This window comes from Pavona decussata, unplaced genomic scaffold, assembly GCF_977016875.1.
Source record: "Pavona decussata unplaced genomic scaffold, jaPavDecu1.1 SCAFFOLD_244, whole genome shotgun sequence".
Classification (NCBI taxonomy): domain Eukaryota; kingdom Metazoa; phylum Cnidaria; class Anthozoa; order Scleractinia; family Agariciidae; genus Pavona; species Pavona decussata.
Window position 1 is genome coordinate 467,511 of NW_028145649.1, and position 22,490 is coordinate 490,000.

A 22,490-nucleotide genomic window follows, 5' to 3' on the forward strand; every position below is an offset into this window, starting at 1 on the left:
TATTCCGATTTTATCGACTAAGAACGCAAGTCCTCCTATTTCAATAAAATTGAAAGCTCTCTCAAAAGAACGCAATTTCTATTCTGGGCATACCGGATTCCGATCACTCTTCTTTCAGGGACAGAATGAATGAAATACTGTCGTGTTCATGCCGAAAACAGAATAGGACCCAGAAGAACATGAAAATCATCCACTACCTGTATTCCTATTTCGGAATAGTCCCAAAAGAATCAGCGACCTTTAAAAATGAGGAACGAGGCAGCCATGTCTTGTTTCCCATGACAACATAAAGGAATTTTATTTGTTGTCGTTGGTTTTTTTTTTGGATTCATAAGAGTTATGTTCCATCACACACAAAAAAAAAAAATATATATATATATATCCAAAATAAAAATAAAAAAGAAACAATCTGCGTCATCTATTCTAAATATAATCACAGGTCGAATATCATTCGGACGAATTTAATTCGAATTGACTTTGTCTGTAAGACGACGATATAACTTGAAATTCGATTTAGACGACGGATTTAAATTCAACCAACTTGAATAATATAGGATGCTGGAACTTGGCGTGGACAACCTACGGCGATTCCAGATTAAAGAAAACGAATCGATATCGATAGAGTTTAAGTAAACCAAATGGACATTATCATACGTCAGGATCGGTTTCGCTGAACAGCTCCTTATTGGTTTGAAGACGCTTCTTCTGCCAAACAAAATAAAATAAAACAAAATCATTTAATCTGTGAGAGCATCGGTATGAGTCTTCTTTGGTGAGCAGTGCGTGACATAACGTGACGAGCATGTCGACATTCTGCCTATCGACAAATAGCTAAGTCATTAGTCTATTCCAGACATTCATGTTTTGAAAACTGAAAGAAAAGATGGTGCACGATTGAAAAATTAGTTAGTGACTTCACCCCTCTAATCTCACAAACGTTTCTGCCATTTCACCATTTCGGCTCATAAGCCTGAACGCGTTGAACAGCTTCAGTCAAAGTAAAACAAATAGAATCAACACACAGCAAATTTCATCATAACGTAGCTTTCAGACAGATTTCAAGACCCTCAGTCCCTGACTGTCCTTTTAAGGACATGATGTTCATGAGAAATTTCTACCAACACCTGGCAGATGGGAAACGCGCCAGTGTGGCTGTTTACCAGGCTATGAAATCACTTCGGGAGTCACAAGAGTTCGGTGCCGTAAATAAATAAATTAAATTGTAAATAAATAAATAAATTGTAAATAATTAAAATTATTTACAAATAAAATTACTTTTGTCTAAAGTCCAACGCAAACTAGACTCACCATTCTCCGTCTGTTGGCCTATTTCAAGAGTGACGTCATCACCAATTAGCACAAATGGAGCCCAGTACTTCACGGCACCGAACTTCTGTGACTCCCGAAGTGATTTCATAGCCTGGTGAAGAGCCACACTGGCGCGTTTCCCATCTGCCAGGTGTTGGTAGAAATTTCTCATGAACATCAGGCTTGCCTCGTCATCAATCGCCCAGAGTGACACCAGAATAGACCGAGCACCAGCACACAAGAAAGCACGTGCTATGCCGACCACACCCTCAGACTTGACCTCTCCCCGGCCACTGTGACAGCAACTAAGCACAACAAGCCTTGCACGCAGACGAACGGCTTGCACTTCTGACATTGTTAAGATGTAATCTTGCTTTTCAAGGATCTGCAATGTCCTGTCAGACTTTGGGGCCAAAACAATTTCTCCGGTTTCTGCACATCCATGTGCGGCAATGTGCACCAAGGCAACAGACTTGCGCCTTTTCAGCACTTCGTCTTTTGTTGCATCACGCCCAATAAGAGGTGTGGTGTTTAGAAGTTTTCCAATCATCTTTGCTTCCTCTCTGGCAAACTCTAGCTGCTTCCAACCGTATTGGTTGGTAACTTCCTTTAAACATGGGTCTCCCACGACCAGCGCCCCAGTCTTAAAGTGGAAGTCGTCAGGTGCACCTGCAATCAGCTTCAACGCGGTCAGCGAGGGAACAGTGCGAATCCTGATTGACTCACTGAATGCAGAATAAGGAGCCAGGCAAAATGGACCATCCGGAACAATTATTAACTGATCACCATGGAGCAAGTCCGCAATGGGGCCAATAATAACATCGTACAGTCGACGCAAAGAATTGACAGAAGAAGTTGAGGACTCTTCTATTTCCTCCAAATCTTCTCTTTTAGACCTTGAGTCATCACCGAGCTCATCCATTGAGCGATTCTCGCAAATCACACCACCACGGGTGCCAATCTCTGCTAAGGTTTCTTCCATAAACAACGGGACAGTGCCACATGGTTGTGTTTCGATCTGTTCAAAGAGAATCTCGCTTCCTTTTCTCAGCACCCAAAAATTTGTCCTGCAGCAATCCCATGCTACAAAAGCTGTGGGTGTTGACAAATTGTTTAATATAAAGGAAATAGTTTCCTTTGGTTCAACTGACGCGGACGGTTGTGAGTCAACCCCATACTGTGTCTTCAAAACATCTATCAAAGCCTGTGCTCGTCCTTTCTCAGCAGCACATAAAGCCTCGTCAGTGTCTCCTTTCATCAAAAGAGTTCTCCACAGGCCAGTGTACGGATGCGAGTTGAGATCACGAAAGCCTATTTTCCACGCATCTTCTGACTGAAGAAGAGTTCGTGTCCTTTCTAGGATCTCTATGCTTGATCGATAACACTCAACAGCCTCAGAAAAACAACCTGAACATTGATAATCATAACCTAACCCATTGTATGCATGTCCCTCCAGAAGCCTGTCCCCTAACTCTTTGCTCATAGTAAGAGATAGTTTGTGGCACTCTATGGCTTGTTCAATATTACCCATACGTTGATAAATTGTGCCAAGACTTCTTTGAGCAACTGCCTCTCCTCCCTTGTCCCTAAGTTCCTTAGCAATGCTGAGATGTTGTTTATAGTACTCAATGGATCGTTCCAAATCACCCAAATTGAAGGAAGCATATCCAAGGCAGCAGTAGGCGAGTTTCTCCCCTGACCTGTCCCCTACTTCTTTAGCAATATTGAGTCCTTTTATGGAGGATTCCGTGGCTTCTTTTAATTTTTTCAGATTCACATAGGATATGCCCGGTCCGAAATATGCCTTTCCCTCGCTAGCCTTGTTTCCCACTTCTTTAGCAATCCTGAGACCTTGTGCATGGTAGTCTATAGCTTGTTTAAAATCACCAAGCTGTTGATATGACTCGCCTAGACATTTATAAGTACGTTCCTCTGAACCTCTGTCACCCAGTTCTTTGGCAATACTGAGACATTCGTTGCGGTGCTCTATGGCTTGTTTAAAATTATCCAGTCTGAAATAAACATCGCCCAGTTGTTCACAAGCACATTTCTCGCTTCTCCTGTCCCCTACTTCTTTGGCAATGCTAAAATGCAGTTTGTAGTACACTATAGCTTGTTCAAAATTGCGAAGTCCCTCATAAGCTCTGCCGATGTCGGAACAGGCTTTTCCTTCTGCAGCTCTGTTCCCCAGTTCTTTTGCAATACTGAGACGTTTAGTGTGGTACTCTATGGCTTGTTTGAAATTACCCAGACTGCAATAAACATCGCCTAGTAGACTACAAACACATCCCTCGCTAACCCTGTTCCCTACTTCTTCAGCAATACAAAGATGCAGTTTGAAGTACTCTATGGCTTGTTCAAAATTGCGAAGTCCCTCATAAGCTCTGCCGATGTCGGAACAGGCTATTCCCTCTAGAGTTCTGTTCCCGAGTTCTTTTGCAATACTGAGAAGTTTAGTGTGGTGCTCTATGGTTTGTTTGAAATTACCCAGACTGCAATAAACCTCGCCCAGTTGTCTACAAGCACATCCCTCGCTGTTCCTGTCCCCTATTTCTTTGGCAATGCTAAGATGCAGTTTGTAGAACTCTATAGCTTGTTCAAAATTGCGAAGTCCCTCATAAGTAATGCCGAGCTTGCAGTAGGCTATTCCCTCTGCAGTTCTGTTCCCCAGTTCTTTTGCAATACTGAGACCTTTGGTGTGGTACTCTACGGCTTGTTTGAAATCACCCAGACTGCAATAAACCTTGCCCAGTTGTGTACAAGCACATCTCTCGCCATCCCTGTCCCCTTCTTCTTTTGCAACACTAAGATGCAGTTTGTAGAACTCTACAGCTTGTTCAAAATTGCGAAGTCCCTTATAAGCTCTGCCGATGTCGCAACAGGCTTTTCCCTCTGCAGTTCTGTTCCCCAGTTCTTTGGCAATGCTGACAAGTTTAGTGTGGTACGCTATGGCTTGTGCAAAATTACCCAGACCGAAAAAAACCTTGCCTAAAAGCCAATAGGCTTCTTTCTCCAAAGCCTTATCACCCCTTTCCTTTGCAATACTAAGCGTTTCCGTGCCATACTCTAACGCCTGTTGCAAATCACCTCGATTGTAATAAGCAAAGCCCAGGTCGAAAGAGGCACTTCCCTCTCTCCCTCTGTCACCCACTTCTATAGCATTGTTAATCTCTTGCATGTGGTTCTCTATATCCCCTGACTTTCCATCCACCATTTTTGTGTAAATGACGATCGGAGGTCTTATCAAACGTATTTCTGTAACACTCGACGTACCTACAAGGAAAAATAGTTTACGAAGCTCGCGATTTGATGAAGACAAATTTCCCACGGTATTTTTCCCTCACAGTGTATCAATTTTGATCAATAATAATTTCCACAAAACAACTCACCAGGTCAGTTTCAACACTAACTAACACGGTCTCAGTTTAAAGCGGTTTTATTCACAATACACATCTCTTAATTTCTTTATTGTCTGTTATAACCAAAGTTGTACTGAATCTCAGCACTGCGTTCTATTGTTTTCATTTCATAGTTGCAATTTCAGTGTAAACAGCTTAAGGACACCTAACCAACCTCGTCATGTTTCACGGTGTCTCCTCCTGAGAGCGAGGATTGCCATACATTTTCTCTGTAAAGAGTTTTTAGCTCAATGTTTCATCGAGGAAACGTTTAGGAAAAGAACTTATTCCTCGAATTTCCGAGCTTTTATTGTCCTTTCGAAAATACAAGCTGAACTTATTCAACACTTTTAAAAAACCACTTATTTGCCACTCCGAAAACATAAGGTTTAGCTTTTCACGATGTTCAAAAGTTTAAGATAATATTTCCCCAATGGAAACGCTAGTCTTTCATTACAATTTTATACCGAATTTCTGAAGTGGGAATGCCGCCCTGCTAGCAGATATTCCACCAAAACGAACCGTCCAGTGCCCACGACAGCTGAGTAACAGTTTTTTCTTGACAGAATACGCCTGAATAAGTCAATAGTAATTTAGCTGTTTGGTCTTATTCATAATAAAAGAGAATACATTTGACACGAATATATATGAACGAAAACTAATTTTCATAATAAAAACTATGCCCAAAGCGTCGAGTCCATAGTGAGGCTCAGAGCGTAATAACACATTGACTCAATCACAACTCGAAAAAAATACATGTGACAGGCGCCAAGCGCGGGAAAACGTGTCCAAGAAAGTCACGATTGCTTCTGGTGATAATTCTTTAAGTCGAGAAAAGTGCGCGTTTTCTAACTTGTGATCGGATCTACTTTTAACAGCGCTCGCATTTACTCTTATCTTGTGGAGTTTCGCACGTGAATATTTTACCAAGCAAAACGAAAATGGAGCCCGCTTTTCGCACGTTACGAGTTTTGCTAACCAGTCACTATCATGTCGCTGTCGTGTTAAGTTTTCTACGCAGTCCAGCCTTGCAGAAATTTGAGTCATTTAAATTTTGGCTGATTAGATCTTTTACAGATCCTGTGTATACCTACAGCATTTTCGTTGTGCGGTTCCTTGCTTATTGTTTACAGAATGAAGTAACCCAAAATCAAGCCCACGTGAACTTACTCGTTCAATCGACTCTAAAATAGAGTGGTTTCAGCGAGTTTCTTTTTTATGAGATTGTTAAGGAAAGCGTGCGCACTTTCTCAACCAGTGAGAAGCAAACTAGACCCGGTAGTCGTGGCTTGCTTCACACGTTTTCCCGTGGTTTACTGGTTTAGCAAGTAACATGTATTCCCTTCGACTTCTGATTGGTCCGTCCTCTGTTACATCTATTGTGATTGGCCAGAGTAATTGGATTTATTTCACTCAGTTGAAAAATGTTCTAGAAACAACTCTATTAAAAGAAATCCTATTATCATTTTTTTTTAATAATATTTAAAATGGGCTGGCTATAAAATTGATATGATTATGTGACCGCATTCATTTCTTCACGAAAACGTGAAAATTTTCGAATAGGTAAAATTTGGGGAAAAAGGTAAAAATTTTAGATCGAAAGTCTTGATGAGAGGCGCTTTAACATTATAAATGGTCTGACAGCCGAAGAAAACGTAACCCGGCATAGACGGTTCCCATACAAAGGAAGACAAGATGACAAGACCTTATAACATAGAACAAAAAGCTATTGTGTAACTGCCATTATCAAGCAAAATTTGGATTTCGTGGTACAAGTCGAAAATCCAATTCTTTCATTTTCTGTAATGAGATTATTAGTGAAAATAGCAACCTGACATGCTTCGTTTCCATCTTTTTATAACTTCGAACATTCTACCTGTTATGCTCTATTTTGAGACGGTTTCAGCCATAATGCATGATGTTTCTACTAATTCTACACCTAGGAACATTCGTCAGCTTTTCATTCATTCATCTGATGTTCATGCACATAATACGCGTTCCTCTTCCACAAAGAAATTTTATATTCAGGGATCTAGATTGCGTGGAAACGTACATCTTTCTCTGCTTTTGGTGCGAGATTGTAAAACCGTCTACACCCCGACTGGCGTAAGCTAACGAAAAGAGCTTTTTTAAAAAAAACTCCATAAATTACTTTTAACTATACTTGGGATTGAGGACTATTATGTTGACGCCCATTCTTTAATATTGAAATTTAATGCCAATAATTATTGTACCCTATTGCTATGTGTTTCGCCACGTGTTTCGTTTAAAACTGCATGTCTTAGTCTTATATTGTAGTGATATTGTAGCAATATTGTAGTCTTTTAGCATTAATACTTTATTTTTGTTTATTACTAATTATTATACGTACGTTATAGCTATCTGTTTTTTTTTTTGTTGTTTTTTTTCGTTTACAACTGCATGTCGCAGTCTTACACTGTAGGACCCTTGTAGTGCCGATATTGTAGCAATATTGTAGTCTTAATTTTTGTCTCTTACTTAAATCCGCCAAGATTAGCTAATGCTATACGTGGATTGTATAAATTGTCTTTGTATATTTGTCTGAAATAATAACTCAAACTCAAACTCAAACTCAGAACCGCCTTAGAGTACTCAAAGTTTTTACCTCAAGAGGTTTGATATCGAAATTATTGTTTTTACTTGTTTACTTTAATGAAAAAGAAAGCATAGTAAAACACAGGAATATCTTGTAAATGAAGAAACTGGAAAAAATAATTGGAATGTCTGACAGCTCTAAACGGCAGACAACTACAGACCTGCAGCAGACAACCATAGAGCGAAGACCTATCAGCTTAAGTAATATTGCTACCGCGCAAAAAGAAAGCTCCCGTAAAACGCGACTGCGGCCACAAATAACGTTAATTGTTTGAACACTGAAATTTCGACATAGAATGAATTTAAATGTACTCTCTGATCTTGCTTAATTTATATCAATGTTAAATAGATTATTTTAATAATAGATTATTTTAAAAACTAAATGTAAAATAAACAATCAAGTGAAACGATTTTCAAGTTTTGTCATGCAACCAAAACCAAAGTAACTATCAGTTAGCCAATCAGAACAACTGAAAACAGTGCAATGAACCAATCAGAATTCAAAGTTCACTCATGATTCTGGAGTTAATTGCAAGCGCGGAAAAATGCGTGCAAGCAAGTGACGATTGCATTCAGTTTTGCTTCTCATTGGTTGAGAAAATGGCGCGAGTTTGACTTTGACCAATCACAGTACGTAGTAACGTAAATCAAAGCAAACGCGAAATTTCTGTCGACACTCATTTGAAAATCGCTCTTGAGAGAGTGATAAATTAATTGATTAACTAAATAAATCGTGTAAAATCATATCTTCCTCTACTTACATAAAAGTTGGTAAAATCCGCTGGGACATCAAACCATCTATAAGAATATAAAACAAAGTAAGGCCCAGGAACTAAGGTATAGAAAATATTAATTAAAGTACACTGTTTAGATCTAACCTAAAAAGTTACTCCGCCGAGGATGGAAAATGCCATTAAGGTCGAATAAAGAATTTTAGCCGTTGGAGCTGGTTCCATTGCCAAGAAAATAGGAAACAAGGAAACCTTCTTTCAATTGGTGCATTTATATGGGCCAAAAGTTTTTAAGACGCCAGCGATCGTAATGTTTGAAGCAAACGATAAGCATGCAAACAAATTTTATACCATCATTGCAGCAGATTGATCCGCACCATACAAGCGATGGTTGGTTTTTGCGGGTTGCGGTCGCAGGAGCGAGCGACGATTGGCGGTCATTTAACACCATTATCTTACACACCAAATATTGGCGATTTTGACACAACTTGCCTACCACAGTGGCATGCAAGAGTACAAGATGGCTTGAAAATGGTGTTGCTAACATACATGCTACTGTAAATATCGTTTACCGAGAGATTACAAACACAAGTTACACTGAACGCTATCTGTTTAGAAGTATCTGGCAGAGGCATTGATCACTACTCACCCTTGTAGTTCTCGTTCCGGAGTAATGCTTTGTAAGATTTCCAGGCGATTGATTGAAGAGCTTCGTAGTGCTCTCTTTATGACTCTGTAAATAATTTAGTACAAAGTTAGTCGCCTCATCAATCCATGGTTCATAGTTTTACACAATGTAGGTGCTGAGGTTTTTATAAGTTTTACAGACTTCCCAGTGAAACAAACTGATATAAGAATATCATACCTTAAGTTCAATTTGAAGGGCCTCGTCACCGGAACCCGAAAATTAAAGTGGCCTTTATATTGATTTACGAATATCGTTTCAAGAAAGACTGGTTTTACGAGACCATAACTCGGCTAACAAACAAAGAACTGCGTTTGTGGTAATAAAAGTCTCTCGTTGAGTTTGTTGCGTTATGATGTAATTTTGTTACAAAAATATGCGACTTGCTCGATAAGTACACAGGGTGAAACAACAATTTTTAACAAACTACAACAATCCAGGAAAATAGTTTGTATCTATTATGTATTTCAAAGGGACAACCATTTCAGTTGTTAGTTTTATACATATGGCACAAGGCGTGGCAGGACTGGATCAAAAGTTAAACGATATACTCTCCGGCTACGCCCTACACAACAACTGTGATTATTCTCTAAAATTTGGGATGATTAAATCTTGAAGAAAGCGTTAGATTTTAGATTTTAACTTACCTCTTTGCTAAAAGACCGTGTTGGTCCAAATCTGTCAGGGTACCGTAAAAATTAAAGCAATATAGGATGATTGTGCGTTCAGTGCCTTGTAAAGCGTGTTTTAATATATCATACCCGCGGAAGTCATTGTTATTTTTGCTCGATGATTATCATCCGATCACAATTGCATTTCGAGAGGACAATTTGCGTGACCAAAAGATCATTACATGTAAATTTTGCTTTTTAATTCTCTTCAAATAAATAAATAAATAAACAACAGCGTAAAAATGTATGTCCCCTTTCAAAGTAATGATTTAGCCGCTTCTAGCTCTGAAATAAAGGGCGACTGAAGTTTATTTTCTAAATTTATCATACCAGCGGAACTCATTATTATTTTTGTTGGATGATTATCATCCGATCGTCAAAATTGCATTTTCAAGAGTAAAATTTCCGTGACCAAAAGGTCATTACACATGAAATTTTGCTTTCTAATTGTCAGCTACTTTAAAATAATTAATCAAAAATAATGAAAACATGCAACAACAGTTAAAAGGATACAAATTATTTATCTAGTCAATTTAAATACACAAATAAATAAAAACAGCGTAAAACTGTATGCCCCCTTTTATAGTAACGTTTTAACCGCTTATAGCTCTGAAATAAAGGGCGACTGAAGTTAACTTTCTAAGTTTGGGGTGTTTTGTTTTCTAGTTTCAAGGTTTTTTGTTTTGTAGTTTTGGGTACTAAGGCCAGCGCAACAAATTATTCAGAAAACAATCATCATTAATTCATCTCTGTCTATCTCCGTGCTGTGTTTAGTTTCTATAGTGCAACATTTTCAGCAATTTATTCACAAAAGACTTCTTTAGGCTTAAATAAAAAAAATTATGATTCGACAACTGACGTGCTTTCGAGAACAATCTTCAAGCTACCCAATAAAAATCTTACAATATGCTTTCCAAAAACACATCGTTACAGTCGACGAGTACACTCACTTCTCTGCGACTCGTGATCTAGAACGGGGTATCCGTCTTTGAGGCTCTTCCTAGCTAAAAGAGATGTTATATTCTGATAAACATACGGACGGTTCAAAATGCCAGCTGCGATTTTCACTTACTCACAGAGAATTCATAGCGAGGAAGCAAAATTAACTGTAGTATTTGTGGTATATCAGTGAGACAGTTTCATTCACTTCCCATAATTATTTTTAACTTTTTGTGCAATACAAAAAAAATCCAAGCTAAAGCGCACCTAATCATTTTGGTGAATAAACTGGTCTCTTAATTTGACTCTGACTTTAAAATTAGCTGTTAGTTGCTGTAAGGGAGACGTGCATGATACAAACACGCAGTATGCAGAAGAAGGAGACTAGAAATGCTGATTGCTGTGGCAAAACTTGGATTGCAGCGAAGGTAGAGACTATCCCATAGATCGAGTAACAGTGTCTTTAGGGCAACCTATTTTAGAGCGTAACATAGGGTGGACCACAGGAAGGATGCCCTTCTGGGAGGATAGAAGGTAGAAGGTATGATGGTACCATCTTGGAGAGATCGGAGCTATTTCCAATGCGAGCCCATAGCACTTACTGAGGGGCAAAGTGGAGGGGGCACTTCCCTGCCTCGATTGTGTGGGCCCAGCGATAGTTTATAAGTCTAGCAAAAAGGGGGAGAACAGAATCACCCCACCCCCATGCACCCCCCGCCCCTCCAGAATAGGGATCTAGGGCTAACAAACGATTGCACCCCAACTGATGGAGCAGCAATTACTAAGTTTGTTTTGCATCTTTTTCTTCCTCTTTTTTGTCTGTTTGATGGTCACTTGACTTATTTGCGTATTTTCTTTTTCTTCCTTTTTTGTGTGTAATTTTGTTTACTGGTCTTTTCCCCCGACACGAGAGACAGAAATTATTGAGTGATGATGCTTGCCAAAGATCTGAAGGTGAGCTATTCCAAAGAACTGCACCACTATAGCTTAAAAGCTGTTTTTCAGAAAGTGGGTGCGAGGCAATGGGACTGCAGTTTTGTTAATTGAGTCTTTCAGAGCTCAGAATATTCAGTTATGTCACAACGGGACAAACAACTCGCTTAAACCGTATTCAGGTGTAAGAACATGTAAAGATTTAAAGACCATTATAGCTTTTCACATTTCTCGTTAAGTATTTAATTTTCTCCACCCCACAAGACCCCTTAACAACAACAACAAGATTTTATTATGTAAAGAAAACATAAAATGAAACGTCGGCGGTTTTCCCTGTCGAGGACGTTTCCTAATTTTAACATGTATACACAATCCAACTATGATAAAAATGTCATAATCTAAAAATTTTCTCAGTTTACTTCTAAAAATGATAAAAACGTTCGCTTCCGCTATTTCACCCAAGGGAGCGCGGACGTTCCACTGTATTCTGACGAACAATGAGTGAACATTAACAGTTAGCTTTAGCTCTTGGCTGTCTAAACTTAAGTGAATGGTTTGCCCCCGTTTTGTAATAAGAGAAAAAGAATTCAAAGAAGCTTTGCCAGCGCATTAAACTTCAAAAACCAATAATTTAAATTGAGAATAACATGGTTAGAAATCCTAACTGGCAGGAGGCAGACCAGCTGACTTTTTACAAGCGCGGCCGAGGAGATGAACTCGGGACTGCCAAGCAACAACTCCAGCTAGTTGAAGCCGGGACCTCCGGATTTCAAGTCCGGCGCTCTAACCACTCGACCACGCTGCCTCTCCCTGTATGGCGGCGTTCTAACGGAGATAACTAGTTTCTTGATAAATTCTAGCAGAACTAAGTTTTTTATTAAATTTCTTCCATTAAGACCTGTTAAAGCGCGCAGTTTAACTTAACGCCCTTTTAAGTTCGCACTTGAATGTGCGTTCCTTGCACGACCCCTCCTCACCCACGCGATTTAGCCTCTCCGTTCTAACTACCTGTTTACTTCTGTTTTTAAACGATGGTAGTGCTATTTTCAGAAGGTAAATATTGTATCTACTTCATTTTTATGAGAATCAATCGTGGCTTTTTCGTCTATGACAGGTGCAGATATATAACAAAACACGTTCTAAAACACAGCAGGGTACCCAGCGGGGTCATTCTAATACAGCAAAACTCTAGAAAAAATTTGGAAGCATTTAATTGGTTGTTTTGTTTTACTAAACTATGATTATTCACTGAAAATTAGACCTAATTGTTAAAATTTTAACATAAACTGACGCAAGATTACAAAATAAGCCAAATTTCGTTTGATATTACAATCATCTTCCTCGGTTTTGCAAAATCTCGATACCGATAAAAGACATGCGCACTGAAAATTTTTAAAGTCCTTATTTGAAATACGAGATAAAAAATGTAAACTTTTTAGAGATATGTCAAAATGCCACTTTTTTTAAATGATGTTGCCAAATTGCCCGTGGAAAGTTCCACCGACATTTTGCATTTGGCATTCAAATGTAGGTGGAAATTTCCACTTCACGGCAGATGTCAATAGTAATAAAAACGCTAAAAGCACAAAAGCAGTGAGGAGAAAACTCAGCATTAAATCTCTCTTTCATCTGTACACTAACTGAAGCGAATAGGGCGACCTCACTCTCTGTTCAGTTTTCAGCTGCAGGCTAGGAAACGTTACAATAGTATCACTTTTAATTTAATTAATTTTTCTAAAAAATTCCCACAAATGTGGGTCGGTCGGATGACGGTAATTGAAACACGCTTTCCTTGCCGCCATATATGTGATATCGGCATCGAGATTTACCGAAGCTCAAGTTTATGTGCTACAAAACTGTTTGATTGTGTCCTTCACAGCTTGTTGTACGTCTGGGATTTTCCAACTGTAAAGAAGCGGGTTAAGGGACGAGCTTGAATGCATCAGAGTTATGGCAAAAAACCAAGTGATTTGAGAGGTTTTGTTTGACAATCCAAACACGAATTGTTTGAAAAACACAATGCCAAAAGGAAGATAGCAGACAGCTAATGACAACTGTATCCACGCTATGCTAGCAACCGTCTTCTTGTATCGTGTTATGTTCAGTGGACGTTCTCCGCCTCCGTTTGGTTGTCCTTGGTCCACGAGGCTGTGCACTTGAGCTTGATGTTGCCGTAATTTAATGTAGATCTTGATGTAACAGAAAACTGATATGATAGCCGAAAGTGTGCAAACGCCAACGGCAAGAGCCAAGCTGTATAACTTGTCGCTGAAGAAAACGTACAAGAATCCAATGACAACATTAAGCGATAAACAACAAACTATAGCTGCCCCAATCCGCCTTAGTGTTACAACATGTCTGTATCGAAGCCCCAATAAAAGAGCGAGAAGCCTGTCCATACTTATGGCCGTCGATATTAAAGCTGATGACATGCCAAAAGTGAAACCGAAACCACCAGTTATGTCGGGAACATATTGAAACGTTTTCATATTTACCGCTGTTATGTAAGGCAAGTAAAATATGGCTCGCAGTGGCAAGGAAACAAGTCCAACGAAAAGATCAATGACTGCCAGGCATTGAAACAACAATTTTGTTGGCCGGTGAAGAGAAGTCACTTTGTGAAGAGCGACTAGGATCAGACCATTGCCAAGAGATGCAACGACGGACAGAAATATATTTAAAGCGACAAAAACCGTGGCCATGTCCACTGATAATGTGCCGTTTTGGTAAATCTGCAAAGTATATTCATCTGCTGTAAAATTTTCCATTCTTGTGACTTTTGTAGAAATTGTGTAGATGGGAATATTGTTAGCAGCCTCGTCGGTTGTCATTTATGAGTATTATATTTTCACAAATTCGACCACCTGCTTTTCTGGCTAATTTTTGGGCATTCTTCAAGACAAAACCATAATTTACATGTTAGTGTCAGGGAAAGTTTAACTTCCAGAACTTCCTTTGATAGAACAGCCGTCTAGAACCGGAAGTCATTCAGCCGTCCGCACCTATAAGAACACTGATTCTGGAATGTTTTATTTCTTAGGTAATTACCATGGTTTAGAAACCGTACAATACTACTAAATTTAGCTCTTTAGAGGAATTTCTAGAACCTCGAAGCGTACGTATATAAAAAAAGAAAGAGCTCGTCCATACAGAAAGGTGTAAATCTTAAGAAGCTTCGTGAAGTAATTGGTGGAATCAACGTTGTGGAAATAATTAAACCGTTTGTTGCTTTTACTGGCGATCCTGAGTTCTGTCTGGGAAGGACAATTTAACAAGAACTTCGCTACCCTGAGAAAATGCCGAATTATGCACTCATTCGTCGGAGCTATGTCCATCCGTCCACCCAAACGAACCCACAAACCATTACTCATACCAGGCTTTTCCCAGTTGCTGGAGTGAAGAATTATTTTAAGTCAACTCTCGATGGTCGTCTATTGTGTTCCAGACGGCATCAGCGATGCCACGCATGTTGTAGTATTTGTCTTCAGTTTTAACAGCTCTGTAAGTTACAAGGTAATTGTTAATTGTAATCGAGTTCACGTAATTCACCATTCGAAAACAATGTTTCTGGAATACTCACAGATTTTATTCATTGTGCGGAGACGGATGGAGCGTATAGGCCTGTCTCTAAAACAATTGTTGGGTAGATGTCGGATGTTATCGCTGACTACCTCACTGGTTGTCATTTATAACTATATTTACAAATCTGATCTTTAAAGGGCCCTAGTCAACCTCCGCCATTTTCGATGCCATCGAAAAAATTGATATTGCATGGTGAAGTGAAATCTTATTGCTTTACTGCAAATTGTGTTCCTGAAAGTATGTTTCATTATCTATCGTAGTTTCACAGTGATTTCGTTCATGTTGACATGCTCCGAATAAAATATAATAGCCAAACTCTCGCATATAGACAAGAAAAAAGGTGTGGCTGACTGGGCCCCTTTAAGGAACAGTTCGGGGACCGGTTTGTCGGACAGCTCTTTCAATTTTTGTTGGAATTCAGTTAATCCTTTACCAACCCAAACCGGGATTCCCCCCCCCCCCCCCCCCCTTCCCCCACCTTCCACAATGCCACTTGGATGATATATAGTACATTCAAAGACGATTTGTTTGAGATTCACAACAGGAAATGATGACGTCATATGTGTTACTTACGTCATCATTGCCAAACGGCGGCCATCTTGGATTTCTGGATTTGACCAAAATTCTGAAAACCGCCAACCAACCGAAACCATTAGATCACTAAACCAAGCTAAGAACGTGTTACTTCAAAAAAGGTAATTTTAACTAATTGAATCATGAATATTCCATTTTCGGAAAAACGTTTCTTTCACACATTGAAACCGCAAAAATATGCTGACCTCGCTCCTTATAAACCTAGGAGTTGCTATGTAAACGCAAGGGTAAAACATGACAATGTATTACAAAGGAATGTCCTCATCGAGAGCCCCTTTTATTTACTTTTATTGAAGAAGGTCTTCCATTTTAAACAATTTCCAGTTCTGTACTACTATGCAAACTACTACATGCAGTTCTTCAAAACACACAGTTATTACTGCAAAATTCTTCCAACGAACCAACCTTTTGATAAAACTAAAAAATATCAGTATTAGTACATAAATGATAATCAATGTTCCTCTACAATGAAAAACACCAAAGTCCTTGCTTATGAAACAGGGCTCGAAGTTAGTTCGTAATTGTTACAAGAGATCGCTTGAGACCGCCGAGAAAACACATTAGGTAACGTTTCATCCAAATTGTCTTGATGCAAAACTGCGACAAAAATTGCACGACAAGTTTGCGCATTTGAACGAACCCTGCGGCCGCAACAAAAAAACTCTCGAATTTTTCTGCTGCCAAACATTACCATGTGCGGTGCGGAATCGAATTCTTCCTCTCGCAGCTATTTCGGTATATGCCATGTTCGTAGCAGGGTCCTTTGCACTTGGCCGTTTTATGGTACAACTTTTGTCGCAATCATGTTGTGAGATACATTTTATGAAACGTTGCCCGGGCAAGACCTTCTTTTCAGACTGAAGAACCGTGTATTTTCGTCTTATTCAAAAGCTAAGTAATTTTGTCTTAAGGTTTCTTTGAAAAGGTTACAGATGTAGGAGACTTCAGAAGCCATTCATAACCAACCCAAGGAACACAGCTGTGTTCTAGTCTTTAACTGCCACAAACATCACACAAATTGAAAGTATTAACAGATTTTGAGACAGTTAATATATATGACACTTCATATATTTCAAATATATGCTATTTCATATATTCCACTTACAAACATGTATCGACAAAACTGCACCTGACGGTAATTTTTTTGCATTACTCAAAAATGCACGACAACATGTAAAAGTTGACAAGAGAGGAAATAGTAGGATTCATTATAAACTTTACCCGTATCACGCAAAGCTGGCCTTCCTCCATGGCTCCAAAAAAATTATCGCGCGATGAACGTTTTGTTGACCTCAAGATCAAAGAGTGGGCTTTTATGTTTCCACGTATAATGTCTTGGAGGAAGAACTCAAGGACGTTTTAAGATCAAGGCTGTCCGGATAAGCGGGGACCCCTTTAACAGTCCCAGGCTTAGAAAAGTTTTGTCTGAGTGCTTAAGCGAGGAATACCGTCCGATCCTCGGCTTGCTAGCCCTGTGAAGGAAATTTGGTTAGATGGGATTTGGACCCATTACCTCTAAATTATACCAGTAGCGCTCTAACCAACTGAACTACGAGCTAATTGTGGAAATTTCGGTCATGGCAGGCATCTGGGGAAACAACGAACAACTGAAAATGTTGAAAAAATAAAATAAAATAAAAACCCATCGTGAATTCAAAGTTGTAATGTTGCAGACAAAACAACAATGATCATGTAATGAATCTAAACAATCTCCAAGCGAAACCAACGATGCGCGAAGTAGGCAGATATTTAAGCTGGTCGAGAGCAAGGAAAAAACTAATAGCCCTTTTCACGGTTAGCTTTGCTCATTTGCATTACAATGAAATCTAGCATGTATGTGAGGGACTTTCGGGCTATTTTGTTGTTTTAGCCCGAAATTGCCTCGCATCCACATTGGATAACATTGTAATGCAAATGAGAAAAATCAACCGTGAAAAGAGGTATTATTATAGTGTACTGTAACTTCTGACTGTCAATCAAATACCGCTAAGAGCGAGACCTATGAAGTAAACAAATAATTTCATTTCAAATTTTTTTTCAAGAAAACGGTATTTCTCCTTTAAAATAAAATACAAGAAATCTTGTACTAGTTACTATAAAATATTGGCAAATCATTCCGCACTAGCCGCTCCTCCCGGGGAATTGTGGAGCCTCCTGGGACCACGACTCCCAGCAGGCTTTGGGGGCTTGGCAAATTTTTGCCTGATGATATCCTTTCGGGGGTGGACTTGGTCTTGAAGGAACTGTTCGTTCAGCTCATGAGGCTCCGAAATTTCAATCTAAAAGAAGAAGAAAAAAAAGTTTACAGCAAAGTTCTATTGGCTTTAACAGATTTTACTATCACTGCACATAATATTGGATCTCTCTCTTGAAGTGGATCGACCCATATACGCAGCCTCCTCCCCAGGGTGTCTCCTCTTCCCGTCCCTTGCAAGAGGAGAGACCCTGGGAACGAGGTTGCTGTATACGACCAACTGAAATAAGCGATTCCCCACTCTCACGCCCTCCCCCTCCCCTCCCCCAAGAGGCCAATCCATAAGAGATAAAGACCCATATACGATCAACCGAAATTAACGATTCCAAACTCTCACAGGCTCCCCTCCCTCAAAAGGCCAACCCTTAAGAAGTGTGAAAACATATGCAGCATGTCTATCAAAAACCAAGGTATTCATAGGCGGCTTTTATCCCAACAAAATTCAGACATCGCCGATTCTTCACCCCAGTGTAAATGGAAGCAGTATCAATAGCAGCTCTCGTAAGCTTGTAACTGTTTTAATTGTGCAGCAACTGCTATTGTTTATAGGGTTGGGGGTATTGTTCTGTTGCTTCTTCTATTGCCCAATGAATTTTGGGTATTTAAAAGGTATTGCCCTCACTATTAATTATCGTTCCTATTGTTTTTTATGTAAAAATTGTAGTATTTTTCTATTATTGCACTTTTATTATTCTTTACTTTTTATTTTTTGCTCTAGTTAGTTGCACGTTATACGCCAGTTAGTTGCACGTGACAGTGACCAACTCGAAAGCCTAAGCTCCTTTGGTCACTGCGCACATTTTGCTTTTCACATTTATGTAATTTAATGCTGTCTTTATGTTACTTTTCTTATATATTCTTATTTCCTTTTGTTGTAAACCATTGAAATAGTGCATAAAAATAAAAACCTTAAAACCTTCTGGAAGGGTTGCAAGTTAACCGCGTAAGACCTTACGAGAGCTGAGACATCGTCCGAAAACGTCTAGGCCTTTTCAAGAGAGGATCAAGGTGCCTTCATCCCCTCTTGCCTTTTACATCAGGACTTCTTCTTGAGTGACTTCTAACGAAGGGCCAACGTTCGAAACGACAGCACTCGAATCCCTTTAGGTTAGCCAATTTACCTTAGTTTATTTTTCAACTCTGCTGATAAACCAAACATTCCCACTAATGTGACCCGGGTTCGATTGCCGGTGTCGACGCCATATATGTTGGTTGAGTTTGTTGTTGGTTCTCTTTCCTGCTTCGAGGGTTTTTCTGAAGTTTCTCCGGTTTGCCCCCGCAAAAACTAAAATTTCCAAATTCCAATTCGACCAGGAATTGGAAAATAGCTGACGAAGAGCCACCCCGTGGATGTGCCACTGAATTTCCCATTTATTTATGTTAAGTTTTTAATGTGGGGTGCCTGCGGTTTTCTGCCTCCGCAAAAACTAAAATTTCCAAATTTCCAATTAGAGAAAACAGTTGATGAAGAGCCACCCTGTGGATGTGCCACTGAATTTCCCATTTATTTTTGTTAAGTTTTTAATGCGGGCTGTCTGTGGCCCAACAGTACTTTTAATACCAACCTTTCTTTCTATTTGCATTTCCAGTCTGTCAGTAGCCACATCCAGTAATGGCCCCTTGCACGTGGAGTATAACATACGTTCCTTAATGGAACACTTGTATCCGGGCATTGAGTACACAAATACTGCAAAATTAATGGAAAGTTGATAAGCAACTTACAATTGAAGGGCTGGGTTAAAGGCCCTTCAATAGACCTTTACCAAGGTAATTGGAAATTTCAAAGTAGGCCAGGTAATAAAAAACCATTGATACTGCTCGATACAGCATCTTTAACTATCACTCCCAAGAGTGCCATATGGCACAAAAAGTCATTACGTGCCCAATATTGGGTCAATTTGTATCAAATTTGGACACCAAACAGATCTTGGAGAGATCTGCACAATGGAAGCTTACCCACCTCCTACATAAGACATGATTAACCACCCCTCCATTTTTTGTGACTTTTTCCTCTTACACTTTTAAGACCAAGTCACCATTTGACAAGTAATTATGTGCTATAGTTTAGGGGTATACCCAGTGTATACCAGAAGTGAGATGTATTTTAAGGTTTATATTTTCTCGTTTTAAACACTTTTCATTCTCTTCTGTTACTTCCTTTGTCTTGGCTGGAATGATTTATACAATGCCCCTGATAAAACCTTTTAATTGGTGTATTACAGTTGGTGTAGGGGTTCACAGTTGCCATTTTACAAAAATGCGACATTTCCCATGGGAGTGAAAGGGTTAAATTTATAAAAGGCCAAGTTTAAGAGCCTTGTCTTTTTAAACAGAAAAGATATATATGAAAGAAATGTGATGGTATATTTCCAGCCTGGTGAATGAATGAGAATGATGTATTATTCTAGAAAGTGACCTTAATGGTCTTAGCTCCCACGAATCACCTGTAGCTCAGTGGTAGAGCATCCGAATCAGTAATCGGAAGGTCTTAGGTTCGACTCCTGATAGGAAAGGCCATTAAGGTCACTTTCTAGAATAATACATCATTCTCATTCATTTACCAGGCTGGAAATATACCATCACATTTTTTTCATATACCACACGTTCGGCATTCCAATCCCAGCAGTATGCAGGATGTTTGTCCCATGAATCTAGTTTAATGGCCTTAGCTCCCATGAGTCTCCTGTAGCTCAGTGGTAGAGCATCCGAATCAGTAATCGGAAGGTCTTAGGTTCGACTCCTGATAGGAGCACTTGGATTTCTTTTTTCCGAGTATGCCTGCGTCACTTTCTAGAATAATACATCATTCTCATTCATTTACCAGGCTGGAAATATACCATCACATTTTTTTCATATACCACACGTTCGACATTCCAATCCCAGCAGTATGCAGGATGTTTGTCCCATGAACCTAGTTTAATGGCCTTAGCTCCCATGAGTCTCCTGTAGCTCAGTGGTAGAACTGGTAATCGGAAGGTCTTAGGTTCGACTCCTGATAGGAGCACTTGGATTTCTTTTTTCCGAGTATGCCTGCGTCACTTTCTAGAATAATACATCATTCTCAGCAAAGATATAGTTCGGTTAATTCATGAATTTTTGCAGTTATTCATATGAAGACAGGCAAAACTCAGTTGGTCGTTTCCATACAAACGTCTATATTAAAGTTTTCAGACTTACCAAAACTATATCTTCGCTATAAATTTTAAAAAATAAAACTCTCAAATCTGGATTTTTTACTAATTTTAAAGTGTTCTTTAAGTGACCTGTTTTAGCTAAAACTGTGGGCCCCAAAATTATGTCACGCACAAAATATGTTTCACCTTGCACACCTTTTCACCTGTTTCCTACATGTAAATCTGCTAGCGTAGGTGCGGTTTTATGTAATGTAAAATTTATTTTAGTCTCTTATGTACAGGTATATATACAGGTCGCTTACATGTATGTTGTATTGTAAAACTACCTGATGAAGCGTGTGTTATTCACATGAAGCGTGTAGGAGAAAATAAATAACTGTTTTACAACTCTAAGAGTTCAAAGACATGCTGCTTACTAGTTTAATCTTAAAAAGAATAAAATAAAAAAATCCTTCTTGGACAAAATGCCCTAGCAAACTTAAAATACATTTTAAACCATACGAAAACAAAATAATAATTGTAGTACATGTATCTGTCAAGCTTTGTTGGTACAATTTCCATTGGTATTGTTCTAAGACTGTTCCTCTCTTAAATACTTGACTATTGTACTTGTTTTAAGGTGAATCTATTTTTTACTGGAGTAACAATTGTTTTACTCTTCAAGTTGAAGAACAAAATCTACCCTTATCCTTATTTCTTTATAATCCTGAAAAGGAGCATTACTGTACAACAAACTTGGCTCTCACCTATAGACTCGAGGTAGTCTCCCTCAAAAGTGTGTTTAAACAGATAGAAAATATATCTTCCTTTGTCTGCTGGGACATGTTTATTGAGATCATCAGCAGCAACATCCTCCTTAACATCTGCTAACACAATTGTTTCACTTTCTATGTTAAGCTCCTGTATGATTGAAAAAATAAGAACACAATAATAAAACATTAAAATAATGTTAATTAAAAGTGCAATATTATGTAGCTGATGTTCACCCTTTTGCCCATCCTACATGTACATGCAACTTATTTTTGCACCCTGTTTAACTGGCTGTATTTTCTACAACAAGGTAGAGTTTCAGTTACAGCTTTGAAAATGAAAGTGGCAACGTCTTGAAGAAAGTGGCGAGGAGAGAATGTCTAGCTCCTTCCTCGCAGGATTTCATTTTGGAAAGCTTCATGTTTTTAGTGGTTGATTCCATCTTGGGGAAGGGAGAAGATGCTGGCAGTGAAAAATGTTCGCCTGATGACATACAAAGTGAACAGGAAAGCCCTTTGCTGAAACTGAGCCATGGCACACAACTGATAAGGATTGAGTAATGTCTTCTATGGTTTTACAGTAATTAAAAGTGCCTTCGCCCCCAGAATTAAGGAGATAACCATGAACATTTTTCAGAAACTTGTACATTTAAAAAAAAATGCTTTTAGAATAATTTTAAAAATGCTTGAGGCCATTCTTTTTAAAAAGTTTTGTTTTAATTTTTATTGTTAAATTATCTCTGAAAAATGCAGGGTTAACTCCCATTTTCTTTTTGAAATTCAATAGACCTAGCTAAGATCTCATCTGTCCATAACCTACACAAAAAACCTCTGTTTAGAAGGCACCATCCTTAACAGAATTTATTTGGCATACCACCACAGTACCAAACTCCCCC

The 22,490-nt window shown here is 38.9% G+C and overlaps 1 protein-coding gene across 1 annotated transcript in view; it reads right to left on the reverse strand.

The window, feature by feature from the left end:
• Positions 1-15,717: 15,717 nt before the first annotated feature.
• Positions 15,718-22,490, reverse strand: part of LOC146457276 (twinfilin-1-like) — a 6,992-nt gene continuing 219 nt past the window's right edge. The window contains exons 2-4 of the mRNA XM_085092047.1: positions 21,592-21,745; positions 19,277-19,398; positions 15,718-17,736 (exon numbers count right to left, since the gene is read on the reverse strand). Coding sequence (XP_084948173.1) covers positions 17,569-17,736; positions 19,277-19,398; positions 21,592-21,745 — 444 coding nt within the window. The 3' untranslated portion in view covers positions 15,718-17,568. The remainder of the gene's footprint in view (positions 17,737-19,276; positions 19,399-21,591; positions 21,746-22,490) is intronic.